The sequence below is a fragment of the Miniopterus schreibersii genome (genome assembly GCF_964146895.1).
Source record: "Miniopterus schreibersii genome assembly, chromosome: 15".
In the NCBI taxonomy this organism is placed as follows: domain Eukaryota; kingdom Metazoa; phylum Chordata; class Mammalia; order Chiroptera; family Miniopteridae; genus Miniopterus; species Miniopterus schreibersii.
Genome location: NC_138115.1, coordinates 13420657 through 13447970, shown reverse-complemented (window position 1 = coordinate 13447970; position 27314 = coordinate 13420657). Strand labels below are relative to the sequence as shown.

General features: G+C 35.3%; 1 protein-coding gene across 22 annotated transcripts in view; it reads left to right on the top strand.

The window, feature by feature from the left end:
* Positions 1–27314, top strand: part of SLMAP (sarcolemma associated protein) — a 128670-nt gene that overhangs the window by 86369 nt on the left and 14987 nt on the right. For 14 of the 22 annotated variants that reach the window (XM_081159878.1, XM_081159859.1, XM_081159876.1 and 11 more), the window contains 4 exons: positions 10438–10497; positions 17004–17084; positions 17374–17433; positions 27078–27200. In XM_081159878.1, coding sequence (XP_081016004.1) covers positions 10438–10497; positions 17004–17084; positions 17374–17433; positions 27078–27200 — 324 coding nt within the window. The remainder of the gene's footprint in view (positions 1–10437; positions 10498–17003; positions 17085–17373; positions 17434–27077; positions 27201–27314) is intronic. The other 8 variants (XM_081159864.1, XM_081159866.1, XM_081159871.1 and 5 more) reach the window with 1 other exon arrangement.

Here is a 27314-nt window from a genome sequence, read left to right as displayed (position 1 = left end):
CTTAATGCTATAATCTGTGGTTGGGTATCCTTTGTTAAATGGAAATTGCAATTATTCAAATAATAAGAAAATAATATAGCTTTTCCCCCACTACACTTTTCAAAGAACTATACTATTGTTTTCTTCTATCAAGTACTGCTTCCTGGGGGTAATTGGCCCCCATTTTTAATGTTTGTGCCCCACCCAAGAGTTTATTTAACAGCCCATTGAGCCCTTGGACATGTCATAGAAATTGCTTTTTTCAGTTCATTTGCTTCATAGATCAGAGAAAGCAGGGTCAGTCATTTCTGCCATCTGAAAAAGTCTTTATTAGTTCTTGGTATTATGATCTTTCTGGATGGTTTGGGTTATCTCTTACCAAAAATATATAGCCACTATTCGTTTTCCTACTACTACATGGGGTACTTTTACCCAGCGCCTTCAAAATTCCTTCATTCACAAATATACCAACTCACTCCTTCCTTCCCATCTACCTAACATTCATTTGAGTACTGAATATGTGTCAGATTCTGCATTAGATGCTTGGAGTACAGAATGAATAAAACTGTTTTCTGTGTTTGCAAATCTGTGTGCTTCTCAGCTCAGTTTTTATGCAGAAGTTAGTGGAAGATATCAAAGTTGATACCTAGAACTTTTTATTAAATATTTTTCCCTGTATGAGGGGATATCTTTATAGTTGTTGGGCAACAACCAAATTCTGATAAAGTTAGGAGGTACTTCGTTTTGTTTTTGTTTGGTTGGTTTGTTTTTAATCAAGTACTGGCAAAATAGGTTCAGGTCATCTTGTTATATGTAAGCTGCAAGGTCAAGACCTAATATTGAATATGTAATGAATTTATTGAAACTCTAAATTTTAAAAAAGTTTCATTAATCGTTGTTATTTTACTATTTTACATATGTTTTGTAAAATACATTGACATTTTAAATGTCAAATCCAGTTTGAGTTTCAATTTGAGAATTTTTAAAGGTGTAGTTTAGCCCGACCGGGCATGGCTCAGCGGTTGAGCGTCGACCTAGGATCCAGGCGATCAGGGTTCAATTCCCGGTCAGGGCACATGCCCGGGTTGCGGGCTGCAGCCGATCAATGACTCTTTCATCATTGATGTTTCTAGCTCTCTCTCTCCATCTCCTTTCCTCTCTCTGAAATCAATAAAGATATATTTAAAAAAAAAAAGGTGTAGTTTATATTCATTGTACTAATTTCTGTTTCTTAGGTATATTTAGCAAACAAATGTAAAATGACTTATCATCTTCTAAATGCTTGTCATCCTTAAATGAACTTATGTTTTCTATTCTTATTTTGGCTTTTTATTCTCTTTCGGACATGCACACTTCTTATTCAACTCCATTACCCTTTTGACTTGAGCATGCATTTACTAATATTAGCATAAACTCAAGCTGGGACCATTCTGTTCCTTCAATTAAGAGAATCCTTTTATATATACCGAATGATCTTTATTCTATTTAGAGTTGTCAAATTACTGCTTAAATTTGTTTGCCAGGTCTAATAGGTTTATATGAAAATAGTTGTAGACAGCTCCTTGATTTAAGACTGAATAAGATATTTTTGATACTTTAAGGTATTCCTTGCTATAATTATTTTTTCCTGCTGGTGTATTTGTTTTTTGAGTGGTAATTAATTGAGTAGTTCGAGAGTGACTAATAGAATATCTTTAAAGAAAGTGAGTAGTAAATATCTGGATATGCACAAAAGCTTCATTACACCAGATTTAGTTACAGAGTGGATTTTGGAATAAGATGGATCTATTCTGAATCATTTGTGATAAAATAACAAACTAGTTATCAAGTATTCCAATATTACCAAAGTCCATAGCCATCATAGGCTATCAGACATGATTTTAACTAAAGTTACTCTTTAAATAGTAGAAAGACAACCAAGTATAGATGTAAGAAAATATTTCAGAAATGCCCGGAGATGTTAAGATTAAAACTTCTCCAATAAACCCCATTTTTGAAAATAAATCTAACATAGCTGTTATAAATACAGGTTTGTACTGTAAATATTAAAATCTTATCTAATAAGCATAATTTGAATATATTTCAGAGGGTATAGAAAAGCACTAATACTTAATTTTTCTTCCTTATAGCCATTTTCAGGGACCTTAATAACTTCAGTGTCTTTAAGGCTCGTAATATGGCTTTACTTTTGCCAGCTTTGTCTAAATTTCTGCAGAAACATGAGAGCCACATACATAATTTAAAAAATTTTCGTTACTACATTGAAAATATAAAAAGAAACAGGTAAAATTTTAATAATGTATTTTAGTAATATGGTTAATTTAACTCACTATATCCAAAATGTTATTTTAACATGTAGTCAATATTAACGAATTATAAATGAAGTATTTCACATTCTTTTTTCCTTAATAAGTTTTTGAAATCAGTCAATATTTTACACTTACAGCACGTCTCAGTTTTTAAGGGCTCAGTAGTCACATGTAACTAATGGCTACTATATTGGACAACACAGGTATAGAAAATAAAAATTCATAGAAAAGTCAGATGGATAAATAAAACACATTTTTAGTATCGTGGTTCTCTATTATGTGTCTGTATCTGTCTTTTTCTTTATATTCCTACAACCCTATTTAGTATCATAGACATGCTACCACCCCACCCTCCACTCCTTTTGGATTATCAGTGACATCTTTTATAGTTTTGGCAAAGTGAGTTCCCAAGGGCCAGAATTCAATGGAGTATTAAAAGTGCCAGGGTCCAAATCCTTTACATATATTATCTGAAAGACATTTCTCTCATGCGTCTCAGGAGATGCCTTTGTGGAAGGAACACGTATACTTATCTTTTCATATTAATCTTGTATTTTATCTTACCTGGTATAGTAAACATTTTAATGTAGAGTCCTGATATTAAAGTCAGAGTAGATAAAAGGGTGATTTTTGTCTTGGTGGTTGATGGTGGGATGTCCTGCATTAGTGTCTTCTAAAGTCCTGTGATGTTAGTTTGAAATTTGGTTTCCAATAAGATTTATAAAGTCCTTAGGTTAAAATTTGGTTTCAAATGAGTTTTTATATTTAACAGTGATGTTTGTATAGTTTGAGTTCTAAAAATGTTATAGCTTAGATAGGATTTATGTAAAACAATTTTTTTATCATAGTAATTACTATTGAATTGAGGGCTCCCATTTTGGATTTTTGGCTCCAATTGGTGAATGCTATTTATTAGACTTTTTTTAAATTTCAGATTTCTGTTGCAGTTAGTTTTTTTTCTTTTTCTTTTGGGGGCTATATTATATCTTCGTTCTAAGCACACAATTCATTGGTCTCTAAAACATTTATCAAGCTTTCTTCCCATGTTTTTGTCTTATACTGATGGTGATTAGACTGGAGGCTCTGCACTCGTGTAACTAAAGAACAATGGCAGATTTGAGTATGAAAGTGAAGAAGGCTATCAGTAAGGATGTCCAGAGAGGCTGGCGAGTGATCATCTCAACTTTGCCTCTCAAGCAAAGTTGAGATGAAGAGGGGTGAGGTGGGTGGAGATGTAAGAGAAGAGAAAAGGGGTCTTTACAGAGTGGTGAATTTTTATAAAGCAAAAATAAGTGCATCTTTTTATCTTTTGATTACTAAATCTCACTTTTATAGGAAATTGGCACAGGGATTTAGGGCAAAATAATTGGTACCCACTGAAACCAACTAAGAGCAGAATATATAAAATACAAAGCTCTTTTTTTTTAAATATATCTTTATTGATTTCAGAGAGTGGAAAGGAGAGAGAGAGACAGATAGAAACATCAGTGATGAGAGAGTCATTGATTGACTGCCTCCTGCAGGCCCCTGACTGGGGATCGAGCCCGCAACCCGTGCATGTGCCCTGACCAGGAATTGAACCCCAATCGCCAGGATCCTAGGTCGATGCTCAACCACCGAGCCGCGCCCGGCCGGGCTAAAATATAAATCTTTAGAAGAAGGATTTTATACTTAGTTTTATTACATATGACCGTTTTTTAATGTTATTTTTATTTTGAGCACAAAGAAATAAGAACAGAACTATCAAAATAATGTTTTACTAAGTTACAATTTGCAAAAATCATTTAAAATATTATAAAATGTGTAGAATATTTAGCTATAGTTCTAATGTAGAACAAAATTTTAAAATGGACCAAATAAACATTCAGAGGTAGAGCAGAAATTATGTAAATTACAGCAATCCCCTCAATGGAGATATTAACCAATAAAATGTTTCCGAGGACTATGTAATGGCATGGGAAAATGCTAAATGTGGGTTGGGGGATGGATAAGAATATCAATTCCTGTTCTTGTGGACAAAGAATGAACCAACGAAGGTAGTGCAAGTGGGGGAAAATAAGTATTTCTGGACATTTGAATCCATTTGGTCCCTAAGTGCAAATAGTGAGAGTTTGGACTGTAGTGTAGGTTCAGTATAGGTTGAGGTAGCCCATTATATGAATCTGTTTGGTTCCTGAGTTTTAAAAACTAGAAAGCAAATAGTTCACTTCCGTAGGATTCTGCTTGTCTATTTTTAATTTATGTAGAGGTGGGGGTTTTTTTCTGTTTATGTGTATGAATCCATAAGAGATGGTGTGGTTGGTGATTCTCTCCATTATAAAGTGATTTTGAGGAAATTAAGTGAGTTGGGACACATTTTGATTTGTTTTCCTTTTATGGTAAAACACACTGTGTTTCTTTTTATTCTTTTTTAGGAGAAAAGCTTTTAATCCCAGGCAAAGAGATTAGATTTGAACAGATTTAAATATAACCTTTTGCATAATTCCAGAACTGTGAAGTAAATTTTCTATGTAAAAATACACCACATAAAATCTATAATTAACAGTAAGTTTAGTAAAACTTGCTAAAAAGCCCTAGCAATATTTCCTCCTTTGGAGTTTCGGGCATGAAGGTTGGTTTAAGGAGAACTCCACATTCTGTGCTCCCTGCAAATTTTAGTTACCCAAGTTTACTGTGAAACTTAATGTGTTGAGACTTTTTGTGTTCTGCTGAAGATGCTTTCTCAGTTAAATTGTGCGTCTCAAAATCTGTTTCATACATATTTTTGAACTCTGTCACTTACTTAGCTTGTATGCCGAGTGAAAAGATAAAAGAAAAAAGGGGGAGAATCTAAGGGCATGGAGACCTGCCATCACTTCCTGGGCACAGAGTGAAAGACAACCCTCTCTTGGATAGCTGCCTCTCCTTTGATTTCTCTCACTACTCTCTGTCCAGGAGAGGGCAGAGGCATCATTGCTAGATGCCAGAGGAACTTTCCTCTGAGGGCTGCTTTGTAGAGATAAATCGTGCCCTCTCCCAAGGGCATCTCCCTTTTGATGGTGGTTAAAAAGTGCCCTGAAATAAACCTCATGTCTTTTGAGTTCTTTTTTTAAAAATTTATTTATTTATTTATTTATTTTTCATCACCATTTATCCCCTCTGCCTTCTTCCACCTCCAGCCCCCCTTCATCTTTGAATTCTTAATCTGTGCTTATTAGGAGATTTAATGGTTTTTATTATTATTAGGCAAGAGTTTATCTAATTCTCTTAATATTTCATGTCTTACTGGGTTTTTCCTGATTTTTAAAAAATTGTCTTCCTGCCTCCCACTCCATTTTGAAAGCACAGTCACTATCTGTGTATGCTTCTCTCATTCCCTCCTCCCTTCCTTCAGGGCTTTGCTCTCACATAGAAATTGCCTTATTTGGAGTGATGAATGCTTTGAAGCGGTGTTGCTCTTGTGATTGTTTACTTTTCATCACTATGAAATCAGCCTCTCTGAACAATCTGGATTATTCTGATTACATATTCTACTTGAAACAGATTTTAAATTTTTCATTTTTTAAACTTTTACTTCCCTAAGCCTAAGCACTTTATTTATGACAAAGAATAGAAAACACTTTGTGTGGTTCCCTCCCTACTCGTATTAGTTTACGTCCTCATTATAAGAAAACTCCTGAGTTTAAACTAGATCTTACTAATTTTCTGTTTCTTTATTCTTAGAGTAGTTGTCCAGTCTAGGATATTGGAGGGCTTTTGTTTGTTGTTTACTTACACCAATCATTTCCCCAGGGAGCTGCCTTTCTAACATTTCTACCAGATTTCCTCCCAATATAACTACACAGAAGATAGTCTTAAAATTCATGGCAACAGTGTTTTGGTATGTAGATTGTTCCTTTTTAAAGAAAAAATCTGTTTCTGTATTCTTAAAATTGGTCCATTTCACTTAGTTTTCAGTCTGTCCTTGAATTCCAGTGTTTTGTCTCATTTACTCTTCCTCATCCTTAGGTTTTAGGACAGGTAGCTTCTGGAATTGTTTTATACAAATGCAGGCTATCTTCTGTAGCAGGAATTGCTTTAATTAATTTTATTTTGCTGTAGAAACAAATAACCTTGTAAAATATACATTATTAAAATAGCAAACTCACAGGACCTCCCCTGTGAGGTTCTGTAGCTCTGTTTCTGCTCTCTGAACTGCTGTTCTCTGAAGGGAAATACATTGTTGGTTTGATGTTGAATGCTGATTGTTTATATTTACTTTGATTGTATCTTGATGTTAATTCTAATGTCGATTTCTTTGCAGTATTTCCCTTTAATGACCTGTTAGATGACTTCAGCTCATTTTCATTTATGATGTTTAGAATAGGATCATGGGCATCTTTTATTTTTAATCCTCACCCCAGGATATTTTTTCCATTGATTTTTAGAGAGAGAGGGTGGGAAGGAGGGAGGGAGGGAAAGAGAGAGAGAAACATCAATTGGTTGCCTACGTGGATGGGCCTCAACTGGAGCCAGGGATCCAACCTGCAGCCCAGTTATGTGCCCTTGACCAGGAATTGAACCCTTGACACTTTGGTGCATGGACCAATGCTCTAACCACTTAGCCACATTTACCAGGACAGGATCATAGGGATCTTGATGTGAATTCTGATTTGCTCCCTCACTGGCAATATGACTCCAGGCAGTATGACCTCTTATACCTCAGTTTCCTCATTTATCAAATGGGATAGCACTGGCTGGTGTGGCTCAATTGGTAGGAGTGTTGTCCCGTACACCAAAGGGTTTCAGATCGATTCCCAGTTAGGGCACATACCTAGGTTGCCAGTTCGATCCCTGGCTGCAGTTGAGACGCTTTTGGGAGGCAACTGATTGATGTTTCTCTCCTCCCCTTCCCCTCTCTTTAAAAATGAAATTGAACTAGGGTGAGAATTTAAAAAAATAAAAACAATGAAGTGGGATGGTAGTATCTACTTCATAGGATTGTATGAAAATTAAATGAGATAATATTTACTAAACACTAAGTAATGTCTGGCACACATGTTAACTGGTAGGTAGAAAACTTACTCTCAGGGCAAGGGTCATTGAAGTAACTTGTTTTCTATAGCTCTGTTTCTACTTTGTGAACTGCTACTCTCTGAAGGGAAATAAATTGTGACTTTTTATTCCCATTCACAAGATAGTGAAAGCATCATATGAGAGATACGTTGGTTGCCTCCTACATGCGCCCTGACCAGAGGCCAGGGATCAAGCCTGCAACCAAGGTATGTGCCCTTGGCTGGAACTGAACCCGGGACCCTTCAGTTCAAGGGCTGATGCTCTAACCACTGAGCCAAACTGGTTAGGGCGAGATTAACTTTTTTATTACCAGTACGGATGCCATTTTAAAATTTGGTCTCAAGCACATTATTTTGACCCCCTACTCATAACATTATATAAAACCTATCTTTGAGATTTAGAAATATTTTCCAGGTTGGCAGTTACAACAGAAGATTATGTAGTTCTTTTATATTCATCTATTCTCTCTATCCCTAGGCAGCTGACATCAACAGTCAGTACTGTTTATTTTCTGCTTTCAAACTGTCATGTGAAAGAAGTGGCTTTTTAGCTTTAAGGTTTAATCCAGTCTAGGCACACCCTTGTTCCACTGAAGCCTCTTTTGAATGCATTGTTTCTAATTTTTATTTAGTGTGCAAAGTAGTGTAGTTAGTGCATGATTTATTTTTATCAATCAGGAAATAAATTCGGTTCTGATAGTTTTTGCAACTCCATTATGTTTTCTGACTTAAGTGTTTAGGTGATGGTTCTCAAATGTCAAACTTATACTCATCAGTTCTACTTCTTGGTAGGTTCTCAACAGAAATGCCTGCACATATATATCTAGTACAAATTTAAGAATTTTCACAGCCACATTATTTGCAGCACTTCAAAACAACCCAAAAGACCTTAGTAGTCAAGTGGATAAATACACTGAGGTACATTGTATTATTTAGCAATGCATATTTAGGTATTGTGACTATAAAGAAATGCAAGAAATATAATACCATGAAAGTCAGGATTGGAAAGGGGAATGTAAAAGGCTTTGAGGAGTGGTGGTTAAGTTCTGTTTCTTGATTTGGGATGTAATCATACAGACATATGCTTTAAAAAGGTTTATTAACCTGTACTTTTGTGTTTTATGCCTCTTTTTGTGTGTTGTTTTCACAGTATGGTTTTAAAATAGGAAAAAATGAATAATTGTCTCTCTAGAGTATCCCTAAAAACTAGGGAGTTTTCTTTTTTTTTTAAATATATCTTTATTGATTTCAGAGAGAGGAAAGGAGAGGGAGAGAGAGAGATAGAAATATCAATGATGAGAGAGTCATTGATCAAGCCCGCAACCCAGGCATGTGCCCTGACCGGGAATCGAACCCCAATCGCCTGGATCTTAGGTTGACGCTCAACCGCTGAGCCACGCCCGGCCGGGCAAACTAGGGAGTTTTCAAAAAGAAAGAAAATCCTCTGTTTTACCTTCCATTTGTGCCAAGCTAAATAGCTCTTTTAAGACCTCTAGTTATCATTACATGGAAATTCTCATTTGCGTCCTGGCAAACTAGGGAGTTTTCAAAAAGAAAGAAAATCCTCTGTTTTATCTTCCATTTGTGCCAAGCTAAATAGCTCTTTTAAGACCTCTAGTTATCATTACATGGAAATTCTCATTTGCGTCCCTGGGAGGTCTCTGACTTTTAGTACTCCTAAAGAGCTTGTGGACTGCACCCCAATTTTGTGAACCAGTGATTAGAAACTTTTTTAAAAACAGTATTTTTTCTTTTTTAATCATGGGCCACTAACATTTCACCAGATTTGATAATAAATATAACTTTATATAATTTCAGTAGTGATAGTAGCAGCAGATAATTATTATTTAGCACTTATATACTAGTACTATTCAAAACTTTTTATATGTATTTAATCCTTAGTTTTAGAAAACATTCAAATAATTTTTCCAAGTTTGATCCCTTTAAGAATAGATGCTCAATTCATTTATTCACCAAATATTTATTAAACATTTACTGTGTATATACCAGGCATTAATTTAGCTGTTGTGGGTATAGAAATGAACAAGACAAAGAAAGCTTTACCTTCATGGGTTTACATTTCCTTGAAGAGTCAAAAACTAATAAAATAATATGTTAGGTAATGATGAGTCCACTAAAGAAAAATGAAAGAATATAATGCAGTAGGGAGCAACAAAGGTAGTATGAGGGATTTGAAGAGACGTAGTACAAAACTGAGTGAGTTGTACATGTATCTGGGGAAAGAGTCGGTGAGAGAGAAACGGTGTGAAAACCCAAGGCAGATCTGAAATTGGAGTTTTAGAACAATAAAAATGCTCTGAAAAAAATAAAGGACCAGCCTGTCCAGGCGTGGCTCAGCGGTTGAGCGTTGACCTAGGATCCAGGCGATCAGGGTTCGATTCCCTGTCAGGGCACATGCCCTGGGTTGCAGGCTCGATCCCCAGTCGGGGGTGTGCAGGAGGCAGCCTATCAATGACTTTCTCGTCATTGATGTAAGGGGATGTACAGGATAGATATATTACCCTCCTCAGTGAAATGCAGAATATGAAAATCTGACTTTAAATTATAAAGAAGTTGTATTACACATTTACAGAGAATCCCCCACAAAACAAAACAAAAAGTTTATTTATTTAAATAGTTAACTCTTCTAAAATGATTCATTTTACTGAAAAATGTTATATAGGCATCTCTGCTGAATGGAACCAATAGGGAAAAGTAAACTATTGGTATAACATAATTTGTATTACTTCTTATTTAAAAAAAATACCTTCTCAGAATTTCTTTATTTCAACTTAATATCCTTGATTTAAAAAGAGTTGCTTTGTTTGCTCTGACTACTTTAAAAAAAAAAGTGCTAAGCTTTTAAAATAAGGTGAAAACTAATGAAAATAAAAGGCAAATTGTTCCTCTCTCCCCAGATTTCTGCATTAATCTGATTGCTCCATTATAGTTCGAGCTCTCTTACATCTCCATCCAGGGTCTAGTTCTTGTTCGAGCCTAGTCACGGGAGTAATGTTATCATCTTTAAATTTGGTCATGGAATGTGTTGCACTGCCCTACTCAGGGAACTGCTACTCGGTTTGGGCTTGGATAGTAACGTTTATTTTCTTTGGCAGAGAAGCTGATCGTTGAGGGGCATCTAACCAAAGTGGTCGAAGAAACAAAGCTTTCAAAAGGTTTGTGTTCTGTGGGATTTTTCTGTGGGTTTGACAACTCTTGGATAATGAAGGTTAGTGTACATTTTCAAGGTCATAGCATTTTAACAATCAGTTTATTTCTTATAGCTCACAAAATGGCAGTCCTGTAATTGTGTCATATAATAATATAAAATAGTTGGAGTTCTGTTTTAAGAAGTATATCTTAATTGGCAAGTTTCTTTTTAAAAGGGTATATGTGTGTGTTTTTAAATGCTTAGAGTAGGTTTCTTTAGGTATTAAAGATTTTTTGCGATCTCTTTCACTTCAGCTTTGAACTCTAATTTTTAATCGAACACAGTGTAAATCTTATTTGAAACAGCAAGTCAAAAATATTTGCAGTTCCTTTTTGGGGGGATAGTGTATACCTTTAACATTTCTTATAATCGTATTTTCTTCATTTTTTGGTATCTCAATTTAATTTGAACAAAAGTGGATATGTAGAATCTTCTTATACTTTATAATGATAGTCGTATAATTGCCTGAAGTAGTTTATTCTGTTAATTCTTTTCTGTTACAATTGTCAGACTTAGAGAAGAAAAGTGAGTTTTAAAGCATGGTATTGTCAAGGCACTTTTGTGCATAGGGAAATTTGGCATATTAGATGGGATATGCTTCTTATTATTCCACGACTTTTATCAGAACATACCAGCATAAAACCTAAAGCTAGATCCCCAATCATTTTGGTCAATTAAAACAATTAGTGATAAAAGTTTGGAATACTCAATTTCAGTATATTCTATTTAATGAAAATAATTGGATCTATTTGGCTTTTATAAATATTTAAAAGGATAGTGTTATTTCAAATATCTGGTAGCTTCCATTCTGAATTTTGTGCATGGCAGATGCCATATTTGGGGAAAGAATGCATAGAATATTCATCACTAATATTGTTCTGGCAAGCAGGCATTGAGTTTCAGAACAGTGAACTATTTTTAGTACATATGGCAATTTATTTCATCTTATTAAAGTGAGATGAGAACAGACTTTAAAATAGCTTTTACTTCACCACCTAAATACCTATTCAGATTAGTTGGTTGAATAGCCAACACTTTGAAGTGGAAGTAGAGCCTTAGGGGGGAAAAAATCAGTGCTTCTTTAATTAAAGAAAAGTATCTTGATGCTTCTTTTTAATGCATTCTGAATTAGACTATATTTGTTCGAAATTATGTGATGTCATTTTTGAAAAAAGTTTGTGCAATCCTACTGATTTCCTTTTGAAACCTGGCTAGAAAATATGTATTGAAAATTTTAAAGAGCATGCTTTCATTAAAAAAAATTATGTTTTGGGGGGTGACAATGGTTAATATGAACATACTGGCTTCTGATGTGGGTTTTCAATGTTATAAGATCTGTATATTGCACTGTGTGCCCCCACCCAAAGTCATATCTTAAGAGCATGCTCTTAGATCTAGCAGTTCCACTTCTGGGTTTTTATCTTAAGGAAAAAAATTGAACAAATGTACAAGGGCATTTGTTAGTGTTACTTTTTTTGGTTTTTGGTTGTTTTTTTAATTGATTTTTGTTTTTAGAGAGAAGTGAAGAGAGAGAGAGAGAGAGATCAATTTGTTGTTCCACTTATTTATGCATTCATTGGGTGATTATTGTATGTGCCCTGACCAGGGATTGAACCCATAACCTTGGTGTATTGAGACAACACTCTAGCTAATTTAGCTACACTGCCAAGGCCTGTTTTAATGTTATTTTAAAAAGCAAAAAGAGAAAAACATAGGTGTTCAATAATAAGGGCATTTATTAAATAAATTATAGCAAGTAAGTCCATGCAAGAGAATAGAATACACCCTTTAAGAATAATAATATAGTGCCCGGCCAGCGTGGCTCAGTGGTTGAGCACCAACCTAGGATCCAGGCGATCGAGGTTCGATTCCCGGTCAGGGCACATGCCTGGGTTTTGGGCTTAATCCCCAGTAGGGCGCGTGTAGGAGGCAGCCTATCACCGACTCTCATCAGTGATGTTTCTATCTCTCTCCCTCTCCCTTCCTCTCTCTGAAATCAATAAAGACATTTAAATAATAATATAGATACAAGTTTTATATACCCAGAAATTTTTCTGTCAGCAGTCAGCATTTTACTAGTACTTCTCAGAGTAAACATGCAGAGGTAATAACTGTAACAAACTAGATGGCTGACATAAATTTTATTTTAAATATTTTATATTGGCTATAAACTATTTTCTTTTGGATCTGACGGAATTGTCTTATTTTTATTTTATTGGTAATGTTTTTGGGGGAATTTTCTTTTCTGCATTGAAAGTATCACTTGCTAAAAATTGCCAATTATCAGCTGTACAATCATAGTATTTTCTTCAGATATTTTACTTAATGCAAAAGGTAATCACTGGTTGCATATGCTTTCTGTTTAAGCCCTTACTCAACTTGTAGTTATTACATATTTACAATTGCTTTAGGGGTGAAAGTAGTAAGAATATGAATAGGTAAGACACCTGGATTCAACTTCAAGTTCTACCACTAGCTGTATGCCATCAGGCAACTAACTTTAGCTATTTAAACCTCAGCTTCCTCATTTGTAAAATGGGATTGGCAATATTGACTTGTAGAGGTTTGTGGGAATTTAGTGAAATGCTGCTTCTAAAGCAGGAAGCGCCACTCTGGTATCCACACATATTTTAGCTTTCCTTTCCTTTCTTGGTCCTTAACCTTGCTCTGCTTCCAAGCACTGGCTCTGGTGCCATACGAAGTGGTCTATGGCCCATGTTTGTTTTGCCCATCCATCGTTATGTCTACTCAAAGAGACAGTGAGAATAGTCACCTTGTTGTAGACTACTTCTCAGTTTGGGAATAGTTTTGGTATTGATGTTGGTAGCTGTTTTTTTCATTTCCTTCTGTATACTACTGGCATGTATCTTAATGATTAAATACTGCAGAGAAAATTAGCCAGTAATGACTTTTTATACTAGAAAATTGGGTGCTGCTTCATAGCTTCGAAGAATAGGGGTTTTGAAAAGAAGTAGATACCTCACCAGTCATTTGTTGTGTCCTGTGCTTCATTCATAAATAGATTTGATTTGCCTCTGTATAATAACTGTAATATCAGGACACAAATATGGTGGACCATGAGTTTATTAGCTAAAACCTTGCTCTTTTACTTCAGTCATCTTTTTTTTTGAAGCACCTACTATGGACTGTGCACTGTTCTATGCAGTGAGTGAGTGCGTTGGGTGGGGTGGGGTAGAGTGGGGGGTTTATAACAGCTAACAAACAGACAAAAATCCCTGACTTCATCGAACTTATATTCTAGTAAGACCTTAATGAAAGGTTTGGGCCAACTTTTAAGGCAATTTTACCTTCCTGGCTAATACTCTAAAGTAAGAGTTCTTCCCTAGCTGGTTTGCCTCAGTGGTTAGAGCATTGACCCTCAGATTGAAGGGTCCCGGGTTCGATTCTGGCCAAGGTCATGTACCTCAGTTGCAGGTTCAATCCCCGGCCCAGTCGGGGTGTGTTCAGGAGGCAACCAATCAATGTGTCTGTCTCACATCAATGTTTCTCTCTCTCTCTCTCTCTCTCTCTCTCTCTCTCTCTCTCTCTCTCTCTCTCTCCCCTTTCCCCCTCCCCCTTCCCTCCCTCCCTCCCTCTCTCTCTCGCCCTCTCCCCTCCTTCCCTTCCTCCCTACCTCTCCCTTCCACTGTCTCTGAAAAGCAATGGAAAAAATATCCTCAGGTGAGGATTAAATAATAATAATAATAAATAACAGATAAAATTTCCTTCTAAACCAGAAGAATACTTTTGAAAATATATCCCTCTTGGTTTTACCTCAATATCTTGATCATAAAATTGCCAAGAACATCAAGATCAGAAGAGAGTCATTTTTCTGTTTTCCTTTCTGTTCCCCCAGAGTGGTTCTTTTTCTGTCTGTATAGATTAGATGTTCTTGCCCCTTATTTGAGACTGTAACTTTGTGACCAAAACTAGGACATTTGGAAATGTCTGATTATAGTATGCTGTGAATGCACCAGAACAGATTGGATGCCCATGGGCCTCATGGTCAGTACTGCACTTCTAATCTAAGTTCCCTGTTTCTCAGCAGTTGACCTTTGACTAGAAATGTCAGTAAGAAAAGAAGCAAAGGCTTTTTGTACTCTATCATCCATTTTACAAGTTAGGCCACAAATTCTAGGAGTGTTCTTAAATGGAATAGTCATAAGTTATATTTTAATATTGTATTAAACATTTTGACAGTAATGACTTTAGGTAGGTTTCTGATTGCTTTCAAGATGGAAAATATGTCTTAATTTAGTTGATTATAAGACACTATATATTTACTATAATTTTTCAAATAATTTATGACTATGTGATGTTAGAAAGTAAATGTCCACCATGTCCCTATTTCCAGAAGTAACTATTGGTATCTCCGTTGTAGATCTTTCTACATTTTAATAAATGTATACAACAAAAATTTATAGCTGAATGTATAGCTATTTTAATCTAAATGGGGTCATATTATACATACTGTTCTTTAACAGACTTTATTTTTGCTTCTTAATAGTATTCAATATATCTTGAATGTTTTCCATTTCATAATGAACAATGCTGCAGTGAGCATTTTTATAGGTACTATATGTAGTCTACTGTTTCCTTAGGAAAAGGTACTAGAAGTGGATATGTGCATTTAAGTTTTGATACATAACACCACAAACAGTACAGTCAAGTGTATAACATAAAACATAATCATATTCTTAGTGTATTTATAATCTCACTAGAAATAACATATAGCCTGGCCGGGCGTGGCTCAGCGGTTGAGCGTCAACCTAGGATCCAGGCGATTGGGGTTCGATTCCCTGTCAGGGTACATGCCTGGGTTGTGGGCTCAATCCCCAGTTGGGGGCACGAAAGAGGCAGCCTATCAATGACTCTCTCATCATTGATGTTTCTTTCTCTCCCTCCCTCTCCTTTCCTCTGAAATCAATAAAGATATATTTAAAAAATAAATATACATGTTTCTATAAAAGAAATAACATATATGTGTGTGTGTATGTATATATATATATATATATATACATACACACACACACACACACACACAAACAGAATGATATGAAATAGGACATGATTAATTTCAAAAACATATGACTCAGAGAAGATGCAATAAAAAGGAGCAGGATGCTGGAGATATGAAGACTTCCTTAAAGGTGATGGGGCTCAAGCTGTATCTTACAGAATAAATAGGCCAAGTAGAGAGAGTGATCATTGAGTTTAGGGAATTTCAGCTTAAGCAAAGAATTGCAGGTCATAATGAGCTGACATGCTTTGGCCCTCTAAAGAGGCTGGCCTAACTGAAACAGAGCTCATGTGGGAATTAATGCAGGGACCAGATTATGGCTAATTGGCTAAGGCCTAAATGAGAACAGGGAGATGCTAAAGGATTATGGTCAGAGAAATAACCGTCTCTGTAGGCGCTATCATAATGCATACCATAATATACACAAATGTGCATTTCAGATGAGAATCTAGGGCCTTATTCATTCCCAGTCACTTTTAATTAATTGTTGGAGTTACAGTTAGGATTTTTTAAGAGCACTTGGTTGAAAACTATATCTAGGATGTCTTCATTGAATCAGGCAGCACAGTGCTTGCAAATATAAATCTTCTAAACAAATTTTTCTCAATGTGGTTCAGGTACAGTTATATTTTCTTTAGATATATAGAAACATTGTTGCCCTGGCCAGTGCAGCTAAGTGGTTAGAGCATCGGCCCGTACATGTATGGGTCATGGGTTCGATTCATGGTCAAGGGCATGTACCTGGGTTGCAGGTTCAATCCTTGGCCCAAGTCAGGGTGAGTGCGGGAGGCAACTGATCGATGTATCTCTCTCACATTGATGTTTCTCTCTTGCCCCCTCCCTCCTTCCCTCCCTCTCTCCCACTCTCTCTAAAATAAATCAACAGAAAAAATATCCTTGGTTGAGGATTAACAAAAAAATAATAATAAATTTAAAAAGATGCTTTTTAAAAAGTAAAAAAATAAAAGGCTATTAATTTTATTGTTTCAAATGTTACTTTTATAACAAATAATTGTTATTTTACTTTTGTTATGAGTATAAATATTACTAAGGCAAACTAGTGTTTTTATATAATAGAACCATTTTCTTTGATCATCTTCATAAAATGTCCACATTTTCCTGGGAATTTGCTATATTTGTTGCAATTCTTTAAATACTTTAGCAAAGCTTGCTTCATTTTTGTTTCCAGTTGGTCAGTGGACAGCCTTGAACAAAAGCCCCAGCCCTCTGCACAGCAGACATGACCCACATTATAATTTAATATGAGCTGCAAGTAATAACCAGCATTCCATATGGGACTAGAGTGGTGAAGAAGTAAGACATCCAGTGACTCAGTGAATTTAAAGTATTTTGCATACAAGTAGATTTAGAGCACGCAGAGCCTGAAGCAGCTTTTTGATAGAAGCTATTTAATTATAATGAGATTCTGCTTTTATTTTTTTTCTTGGTAGAAAACCAGGCAAAAGCAAAGGAATCTGATTTATCAGATACTCTGAGTCCAAGCAAGGAAAAAAGTAGTGACGACACTACAGGTGAGCCTTAACCTAATGTTTACTAACTTGCAGATGTTATTATTACCAAGCAGTTTAGATATGCAGGTTAATGTGGGTGGAGATTTCAAAGCTTGTGTCTGAGGAAAAAGCAGTGCTTTCATTTACCAAGTCATTTTCTTGAATCTTGGATAAAAATATACAAATACAATAGCTATGTGTTTCAATTATTCAAATACAATAGGAGTATAAATTTCAGTTACTTATTTTGATAGTAACAGCTTGCTAATAGAGTTCACTACTGTTTGTAATTATCTTTTTCCCCCTGTAGACGCCCAAATGGATGAGCAAGACCTAAATGAACCGCTTGCTAAAGTGTCCCTATTAAAAGGTATTTTAACATGTTTTTATGACATTTTAAACCAGGGCATCAGATTTATTTGCCCTTTTCCACAAAATCAATTTCATGTATAACGTGATGTTTTCAGTTTTAGTTAGAAGATTAAGATAAGTTCTGTAAAGTAGCAGGAACTAAAATTTAAAATGTTGGTGTTGATATCAATGCTTCAAACAAAAATATTTAAATTGTAAAATAATGTGTATCGGTCTAGGTTATGAAGGGCAAAGCAGGAAGTGGTAGAATATGAAATGCAGCAATTTTTTGTGTGTTTACCTTGATGCCTCTGATAGAAACTCATTACTACTTTTAACATAAATTAGAAAAAGGTGAAAATATTAACTTTGTTGAAAACAACCACCTGTTTGCTCTGTTATCATATAATAGCAGTTGTAAATTTCCTCATTTTCCGGTCCTCCTCTCCAATAAAGATACCCAGGTTCTTAGGACACATTTCTAGAGATTTTGGGTGGGGCTAAAATAAGCAGTGCTTGTAATAAATTCTTTCACTTGCCTCACTTCTAAATAAGAAGTACATTTATTTCTCAATATTTACTCTTTAGAATGAAATGAGTAGGAAATAAATCAACATTTATAGAAGCGTTTTAAAATAAAGTGCCTTGGGTTGGCTTATTTATAAATCTGTGGTTGTCAGCATTTAGACTCTTCTATTGCCATATTGTACACAGGAAAAGTTGACATGTAAGTTCAGACCAATTGGTTAAACATGTTGGTAGCAATGGACTAATACCAGGCAGCTCTCTGAAATCAGCAGCAGAAGCAGGCTATGGAAGTTTCTCTGTGTAGAAATACTTATGCTCTGGCTGGGCTATTAAGGCATCTCCCAGTTCAGACCCTGAGCTTTGGAATATATAAGGAAGCCTTAATTTCATCCTGCATGACCTTTCTCCTGGCCTAATTGTGTAATGATGGGATTGAGGGTGGCTAACAAAGAGATTACCTAGATTCTCTTAGAGTTCCTTAGTCTGGGCATCCTGGCCTTCTTTTTTCTTCCCCATGGATACTGAAGCTCACATAGCTCTTTGAGCCACCTTTGATTGAATTCCATTACCAAGGGAAGCCCTGAGGATTACTGGACCAGGCAACAAATTGCCACCTTGTCTTCAAATATGAGCATAGTTTCCAGCATTCTTCTCAGGTGACCTTTGATGTTGATAAGGCATGCTTTTTTTCTAGTGTTATAAATAATAAATCTATATTTATTTTTGCATAGCCCAGAAATCTCATCTTGGAACATTTCTGATTCTTCACAGAAGTGCAGTACTGTTATTATATAAAAAGTTGTTACTGAAAACATGTCAGAACCCTTGGGCCTTTGTGGGAACATAGAAAAACAAGAGGGAAGGTGAATGAGTAATGAAAATCTGTCATATAAAAGTAGCTGTTCTTTTGGTCTTTTTTACTATAGAAATCTTCCAGAAATCTTTTCAGCAGCCAAGTTCAGATTGCTTTATAAGTAGCATTTATGATTGTATTAATTCTATTCAACTGTTATTAGTGCTTTTGTAATTTTATGTCACTCTGTTCTCAATATTATTTTTATCCTATTGCCTACCACAGTGCCAGAAGTTCAGTAAAACTCAGATATTTGTTGAATGAATTGATGAAAGACCTCTTACATTAAAGTTATAAAACCACAAGAACATTAGGAAAGTAACATTCTAGACAAGAAGCTAAGAATCAAAGAGCTCTGGACTCAATCTCAGCTTTGTTATTTATTTGTAATATGCCCTTGGGAAAATTGCTTAACCTCTGTGCTTCACTTTTTTTCATTTGTCAGACTGGGAAAAACTGACTTCATAGGGTTATTGTAAGGATTAAATTAAATAATGCATTTACCATGGTTTTGGGAATATAACATGCTAAGCTTAGCACTGTAACAAAGACACTGATAGGAATGATGAGGATGGTGATTGATGAAAGCAGACCAGTCTGTTAAAGAGTAACTTTTCATTAATTGAATAAGATTGTGAGGTTTAAAAAAGTATTTCCTACTTTATCTTTTAGGGAAAAACAGGTGGTGGAACTTTTCCAATTAATAATAGAGATCACCCTTCTAGTTGTTAGATGGGATGCTGCCCAATTCATAAATCACTTAATAAAGCCAATTAGATCTTCAAAAATAATAATAGTTATGTGTTTATTTGTTTGTTACTTTGCCACATGTCAGGGAAAATTTTTTTAAATCCCTGAGTACTGCAGGAAGGCTAAATTATATCATACAAGTGCCCATAAAAGGGAAAGTTATGGGAGAGAAAGAGACTGGAAAATGCAAGGTGCCTGTGAAAGGAGGGTTGGTGTACTAATGCTGCCAGTGATTGCTGGGGTGAAGATAGGTCAGAATTCCCTAACCTTACTTTAAGTTAAGGTGACAAAAACAGAACCCCCAAACTTACATTGCTATATGATTGCCAATTTTTGTTAATGAAGTAGTATCTTTATCAACACCTAGTGAAAGATTTTGCAGCTTGATTTTAAGAACAGACTGTTAAGTCAGTCACTGATTAGATGTAAAGAAAAATCCACCAGTTTAGAGACGGGCATATTACGAAATATCTCCAAGAAAGTCACCATGGCCCTAAATAGTTATTTATTCCATTGTTTTTTTCTTTTGTAAGAGTTGTATAAATTGTTAAAAATAATGTATTCATTGCCACTTATTAGAAACATTTGGGTTATGCTTGATTATCTGTGGTGTGCTTTGTAATCTGTGTAAGTTCAATAGACTGACATATTTTTACCTAAATAAAGAGTAAATTATTAGACTCTAATGTTAACCTTTAGAGCTGTAGAAAGGAGCTACATTTAAGTAGCTCCTTCATTTTCCCCACTGAAACCCTATGTGTGACTTCTTAAACCATTATTTTCAAATTTATTTTTCTTTTAAAAAAATAGCCAATCTTGATTTACAGTTACAGTATGCTGCCCTTCCTGTTAGTCATGTAGGATTAAGAAAATAATCTGAAGTAGATTAATCATTCACCATAAGATGTAAATGAAAGGATGATAGCAGTAGTACCTTTTTCCTGAAATATTAATCATTTTCGACCAATGTATGCCACTTTTGAAAGAAAACTGAAGATGTGGCTTAAACCACAGGTTTTTATGTGCTTGAAATCATTTCCAAAAAAAAACAATAAGAAGAAAACTGGAATTCAGTCTAAGTAGTATGGAATGTAAGTTTGCTCTATTTAGGGATTATGCCAGGGCCTGTCATGGTTTCAAAGTCTAATAAGACTGCCCTTGGAGTTTGAGGAGTTTCTAGTCAAATGGTGATAGAAAAGTTGCAGATGATAAGCTGCGTCTTGGTGGATGTTGCCATTAGGAGTCAAAGAAAGGAGAAAGAATGTTCAGATTTTTTATTTGTTTCTTTTTGTTTTATTTTGGAAGATGGGGAGGAAAGGCAGTTTAAGCTTCATGGAAGAAGTATCATTTGAGATGCCCCTGAAAGTGTTTCTATCATTACCATATTGATGTATTCAATAATAAAAAATCTGAGCCTGAATCTGGTCAACTTGCAGGACCTATAAAGATGGGGCATATTCTAAATGATGTGGTGCGCATACAACAGCCAAATCAGAATGTGGAAGATTCTCTAGGACAGTGACCCAGTTTCTTCAAGTAAATTGCAAGGTTTAGGGAGAAAAAGGAATGGGGGATCCTATAAATTAAAAGAGATTTAAGAGGTGTGTCAACTAAATGCAATGTGTGAACCTTGTTTGGATCTTCATTCAAATAATCCAACTGCAAAAGAAATTTGAGACAGTGGGGAAGTTTTTAAATTCTAAATGGATAGTTGATATTAAGGAATTACTTATTATTTACAATGTGATAATAGTATTGCAGGGTATTTTTTAGTTCTTGACTTTTGGAGAATATATTGATATAGATATATTTTTTAACTGGGTAGGACTATAAGAAAAGATCAAGTCATCTTAAAGGAAATATTGGAAACTACAAGCGATATGGGTTGGGTTTGACAAATACAGTATAATTAAACTTTGTTCACATAATCATTTGAGTGTTTTATAAGTTGGAGTAATTATTTTGGCAAAATTCAGTGGCTTCTGAGCACAGAAATTTGATCAGACCTGTATTTTGGGGATATTTGTTGGATGAATTCGAATAGGTAGAAGCTGGAGGTAAGGCAATCAGTTAGGAAGCTTAGGTAATTATTGGCAGTCTGAACTAGGATGACTGTTGTGGACATTTAAACAAAAGAACAAAACCCAGTTTTGGGCCCTGTTCTTGTCTTTATCATCTCTCCTTTGGTAATCATCTGAAATCCAGAGACCTGAGACGCAGAATATGAAAGAGAAATGAAAGATATAATTCCAGCATTTGACCCTGAATGACGGAAAGGATGGTGGTATTATTAAAAGAAATATTTATTTCTGGAATAAGAGGTATCCTGGTAGGAAAGTGATGGTTTTAGTTTGGCACATGTTGAACAGGAAAGGTGACCGTAGGCTCTGGTGTGCCTGGAGACCATTTATGCCTTTTGTCCCAGCATAATTATTAAAAGTGCTCCCTTTCACATTTAAAGGTGTCCTTGTTTCATATTGTTACCCTAGGAACTAGAAATGCTTTTAGAAGTGCAAGACAGAAACTAGGACTAGAAAGTCATTGTCATTTATTTCTGAGACATTTATTGACCTAAGAGATACTGAGGTAAGACACATTCAGAGGCTACAGTCTTGTGGAAGAGTGTTGACAGTAGTTTAAATAGGTGTGATGGAAACTTTAGAGAGCACATCTAGCCGTGTTTTGGGGATTCTCTGCATAGAGGTGGACCATAGTAGCGGGGGGAAATTATTGAGAAAGAAGAGCAATAGGGAGGACAGAGGAGCCACAAAAGGTCCAGTTTTCAAGAGGAACCTAGCTGGTCAAAAGCAATGGCAGAGGGGTGAGAATCAGCAGTAAGAGGCTGCTGCCTAGGACTGTCTCACATGGCTGCACGTACCCACAATGGAACAATGGTCTTTCTCCATCGTAAAGGTTGTTCTCATCGACTAAGCCTGCAACTACCAGACCTTCCAAAGGGAGGAGTGCTGGTGGTCGAATAAGGGTGCCCCCTCCCCCCCGGGTCCCCTGGCCAGCTGCCTCAGCCAGGTCACTGCTGTCAGTTGACGAGTTAACGGATGTTGTGGCTACATCAGCCTTCAGCAAATATGCAAAATAGAATTTGAAAAAGGTACTCTGATTTGGCCCTTTACCAAGTGGTTCATAGCATCTCAGCCATGTTTAGAACAAAGAGCAGAGTTTAAGTTAACTCTCTAGTCACTCTTCTGAAGAAACAGTGACACCAGATTTAATTAGGATATCATGTAGGTATTGCGAGTACCAAGGCTGGTTCATTTAGTGGGTTCTTGCGTGGTGTGGATCTCTTTACAGGATTTAGCTTTAGTCTGAGAAAAGCTAGCCCTTGGCCCATACTGTATACCAGGTAGTTCAAAATATAAACCATTTGTGTTAAAGGGAAAAATAGATTCTGTTAATCTTTCCATGCCACCATAGCTTCTAAAAACATTTATTTCCATATGACTTGCACATCTAAATAGAGTGGATTTGGCTCAGTAAGGCTTTCAGTTATCTTCATCTAAGCACTTTTAACCGATGCTCATCATAAAACTTTTTCCAAGATTGTGAAGTAGATTGATACAAAAAGTCCCTTTCTACCTGGCTGGTGTTGCTCAGTGGTTGAGCATTGACCCATGCACCAGGAGGTTGCAGGTTCAATTCCTGCTCAGGGCACAGGCCCAGCAGGGGGCGTGCAGGAGGCAGCCGATCTATGTTGATGTTTCTTTCTTATTGATGTTTCTCTCTCTCTCCCTTCCTCTCTCTCTAAAATTGATAAAAACATGTTAAAAAACAAAAAGTTCCTTTCTGTGACAAAAGTAAGGCACCATGAGAGTGGACCCAAACCACAATAAACTAATAATGCATTTTCCCATACAACCCTATAAAATGCAATGATCAGTCTTTGAGCCGTTGATCAACCTTAGCAGAAAAAGATTTGTTCAGTTGTCTTTGGCCAAAAAAAAAAAAAAAAATTGGCACTTGTTTTCTGAAAAGGGGATCTACACACTAACTACTTGATTAGTTTGAATAGTCATTTGTGTTTATGTCAAACTTAATTTGTAAAGATGTGGGGTCAATATCTCACTTCTATAATCAAACTCTATGTAGAATTTATATATTTACATTATTTGATGCATGGCCTCTTATTTGCTCTAATTTAAATGCTGTTCCTTTTCATTATGTGGTGCAGAGAAATAATTCGCTTGATCCTTGTGTTATGAGTTCATCATTGCCTAAATTTGTCTCCTAAAACATAATTACTTAACATAAAATCTGTTCCATTATTTTTAATTTGAAAAAGAAATATTAGTTTTGTTTCACAACATCACTGATGAAGAAAATTGTTCTGCTGCAGACAAGAAATGTCTGCTTTAATAGACCTTCAAGATGGATTACATAATGATTCTTCATTTATAAAAGAATCCTTTTCCTCAAAATAATAGTCCTTTAGTTGTCACATAAATTTATTTATGATTATTATTTTTAAAGTGAACACATTTTAGATGCAAATCTTTGATTGCCTTGTATATAAATCAGATAGTTAAGTTCTTACTGTATGTCTAGCATTGTATTAGATAGAATATAGTGTGTTCCATATAGTATGGAGCAGAAATGTGAAACATATGCATTTAACATGTATTAATACTAAAAAGAAACCGATAATATGAATCCTTTTATTTCTGGAGAAAAATAAGAGTTGTTTTTTAGGAAAGCATGCTGCTTAATAGCTAGCTGTGCTATAACTAAGAAGGTACTATGATTTATAGGAAAGACAGTTGAGCTAGAGTGAGAATTTTAGTTTTGTCTCCACCACTTCCACTTCCCAAATGTGTAAGCCATTTCAGATTTCATTTTATTTCCTCAACTGTCAAGTGAAAGGAGTAGGCTACTTGATCTTAAAGATCTCTTCAAAAATCCGATGTATCTATGTGGATTCATGCTCCTTTAAAAATGAAAATAAATGCTATTAAACAATTTGGGAACTTGAAAGGGCTTCCTGGTTTACTTGAGTTTTACTCTCTAGCTCTAGAAGTCAAGTAAGAGACCACAGTGTGCTGGGAGTTAGATGCAATCATGGGGTTAGATGCAGAGGCTTGAGACTGGGCTTTAAGTGATGGGCAGGTTTGGAGGAGTAAAGGAAAATGGCATGAGGAAAGTCGTCATGAGCTGGAGTTACTAAGGAGACTATTAGGAATTGAGTATATTAGTAAGTAAAGGAAAATAAATAGTGACTGGATTATAGAGAACTTTAACAGTCAGATAAAGATATCTGGACTTGATACACAAGGAGTCAGTATAGGTTCTTAATCTAAATAAAAGAATTGCTCTAGTCTTACAATCTAGTCTAAAATGCAGAAGGGCAAGATAGGTTAAGGACAAGAATTTAGGAAGAAATTATTGGTCTTGTTCTAAGATTGTATTATTAGGATTGATAATTTCAAGAGATGTTTTTAATTATGAAAACTTTCAAACATGAGAAAAGTTGAAGAAGATCAAAAACACCCATATATGCCCATTACCAAGATTCAACAGTTGTTAGTATTTTACCATATTTTCTTTACTTGTATGTGTATATATGTAGAAATTTTTCTTTTAACTTTTTATTTTGACATAATTTCAGACTTACAGAAAAGTTTCAAGAATAGAACAAAGAATGGTTTATACTCTTTATCCAGATTCTCCAAACATTAATATTTCACCCTGTATGCTGTTAACATTTTACCAAATTCAGTTTATCCATCTTCCCCCTCCATCTCCCTTTCCCCTCCCTCTATGTCCCTGAACCATTGAGAGTACATTGCAGACATGATAGCCTTTACTTTTAAATACTTCATGTGAATTTTGTGTTTCTCTTACATAGCCATTGTACAATTCCCCAAATTAGGAAATTAACATTGATATATATTACTATTATCAAATCCACATAACTTACTCACATTTTGTCAGTTGCCTCAGTAATTACCTTTATGACAAAAGAAAATCCTGAGTCATGCGTCACATTATGTTTTCATGTCTCTTTAATCTCCTTTAACCTGGAGCAGTTCAAATCTTTCTTTGTATTTCATGACATTGACATATTGGAAGAGCAGTTCATTTGTAAAATTTCCCTTTGCTTGACTGTACCTTATATTTCCTCATGATTAGATTCAAGCTATCTATTTTTGGTGGGGTTATAACAATAATAATAATAGGTATCATATCAGGAGGTATCTGATATTGAATTGTTCTATCACTGATATGTAAATATCCTGTTGCTCCTGTTATCTACTTAATTTTAGCATCTACTGATGATTCTTGCCTGAATCAACTGTTACTATATTAGTGTCAAATAGTGATTTCATAATTCTGCCATTCCACTTTCATTTATTGGCTGGCTTTCTGCTATAAGGAAGAGTTTTCTCTCCGCTCCTCCTCTCCTCCTCTTTTCTCCCCTCATGTAATCAATGAGTGTTAAAATATGTATATGTAATATTTCTTACTGCGATTATATTGTGAAATTTTATTTTCAGCTCTTTTAAAAAATGTTTTTTTATTGATTTTTAGAGAGAGATGAAGGGAGAGGGAGAGAGAGAAAGAAACATCAATGAGAGAGCAAAACATCAATTAGCTGCCTCCTGCACACCCCCTACTGGGGATCTAGCCCTCAACCTGGGCTTGTGCCCTGACCAGGAATCGAACCTGAAACCTTTAAGTGCATGGGGCGACACCCAACCAACTGAGCCACACCAGCCAGGGCCTCAGTTCTTTTTTGATGAATTAAAGTAGCTATGCCTGAGCTATTTTTAAACCAAAGTAATAGCCAAATAGAACTAGAAGAATATGGCCTACTAGATTTATTTCAGGCAATATTCAGTAGCAGAAAGTTTTAATACAATGAAAGATGAGCAGAGTGACTAGAGAGGAAAGAAGTTAGGGGAAGGGACATATTTGAGATGTAATGGTAGATCTAATTTATTTCAATAAAACCATTTAAGTTACATCATTTAATAATTCAACAAATATTTGTTATGTGTGTGGTGTTGGGAAAACAGTGATGACAAAGCACAGTGCAGCTTTCAGCCTAGTTTTTATTTTGTATTCCACAACTGGGGAAATCATGCTAAAATACTTTTTCTTGAAGAAAAGTTTGTTTCTGTTTTTTTCATTTCCAGTTAAGTTAAAAGTGAAATTGTTGTTACTTGTTATTAAAAAATTTCAAAATTGGTAATAGCATTTTGCCTATCTTACTGAATTTCAGGCCTTACATAAACTCTATATGAGTGAAATTTATCATTATAGTATGTATTAATATGTATTTTATAGTACCGTGCCATGAGTTACTAATATATTTATTTAACTGTATTTGTATTCTTTCTCCAGGGTAAAATGACTAAAATGCTTAATATAATTTGCATCCAAGTTTTATTTAACCCAGTTGTACTATGTTGTTTAACTATGCATGTCTAAACATGAAAGAGATTGCTTGCTAATCTTTGGTTGTAGAGATTATATTGTGATACTAACTCTTGCTTTTAAAATAAACATATTTTTGTCAGATGACTTGCAGGGTGCACAGTCAGAAATTGAGGCAAAACAAGAAATTCAGCATCTTCGCAAGGAATTGATTGAAGCCCAGGAGCTAGCTAGAGCAAGTAAACAAAAATGCTTTGAACTTCAAGGTGAGATTAAGATTACTTTGATTCTTTAGGGGATGTGGAGGCAACATGATGTAACTGAATGGCCCAAACTTGAAGTCCAGAAGCATGGTCTCTTGTTCCAGATCCACAGCTTTA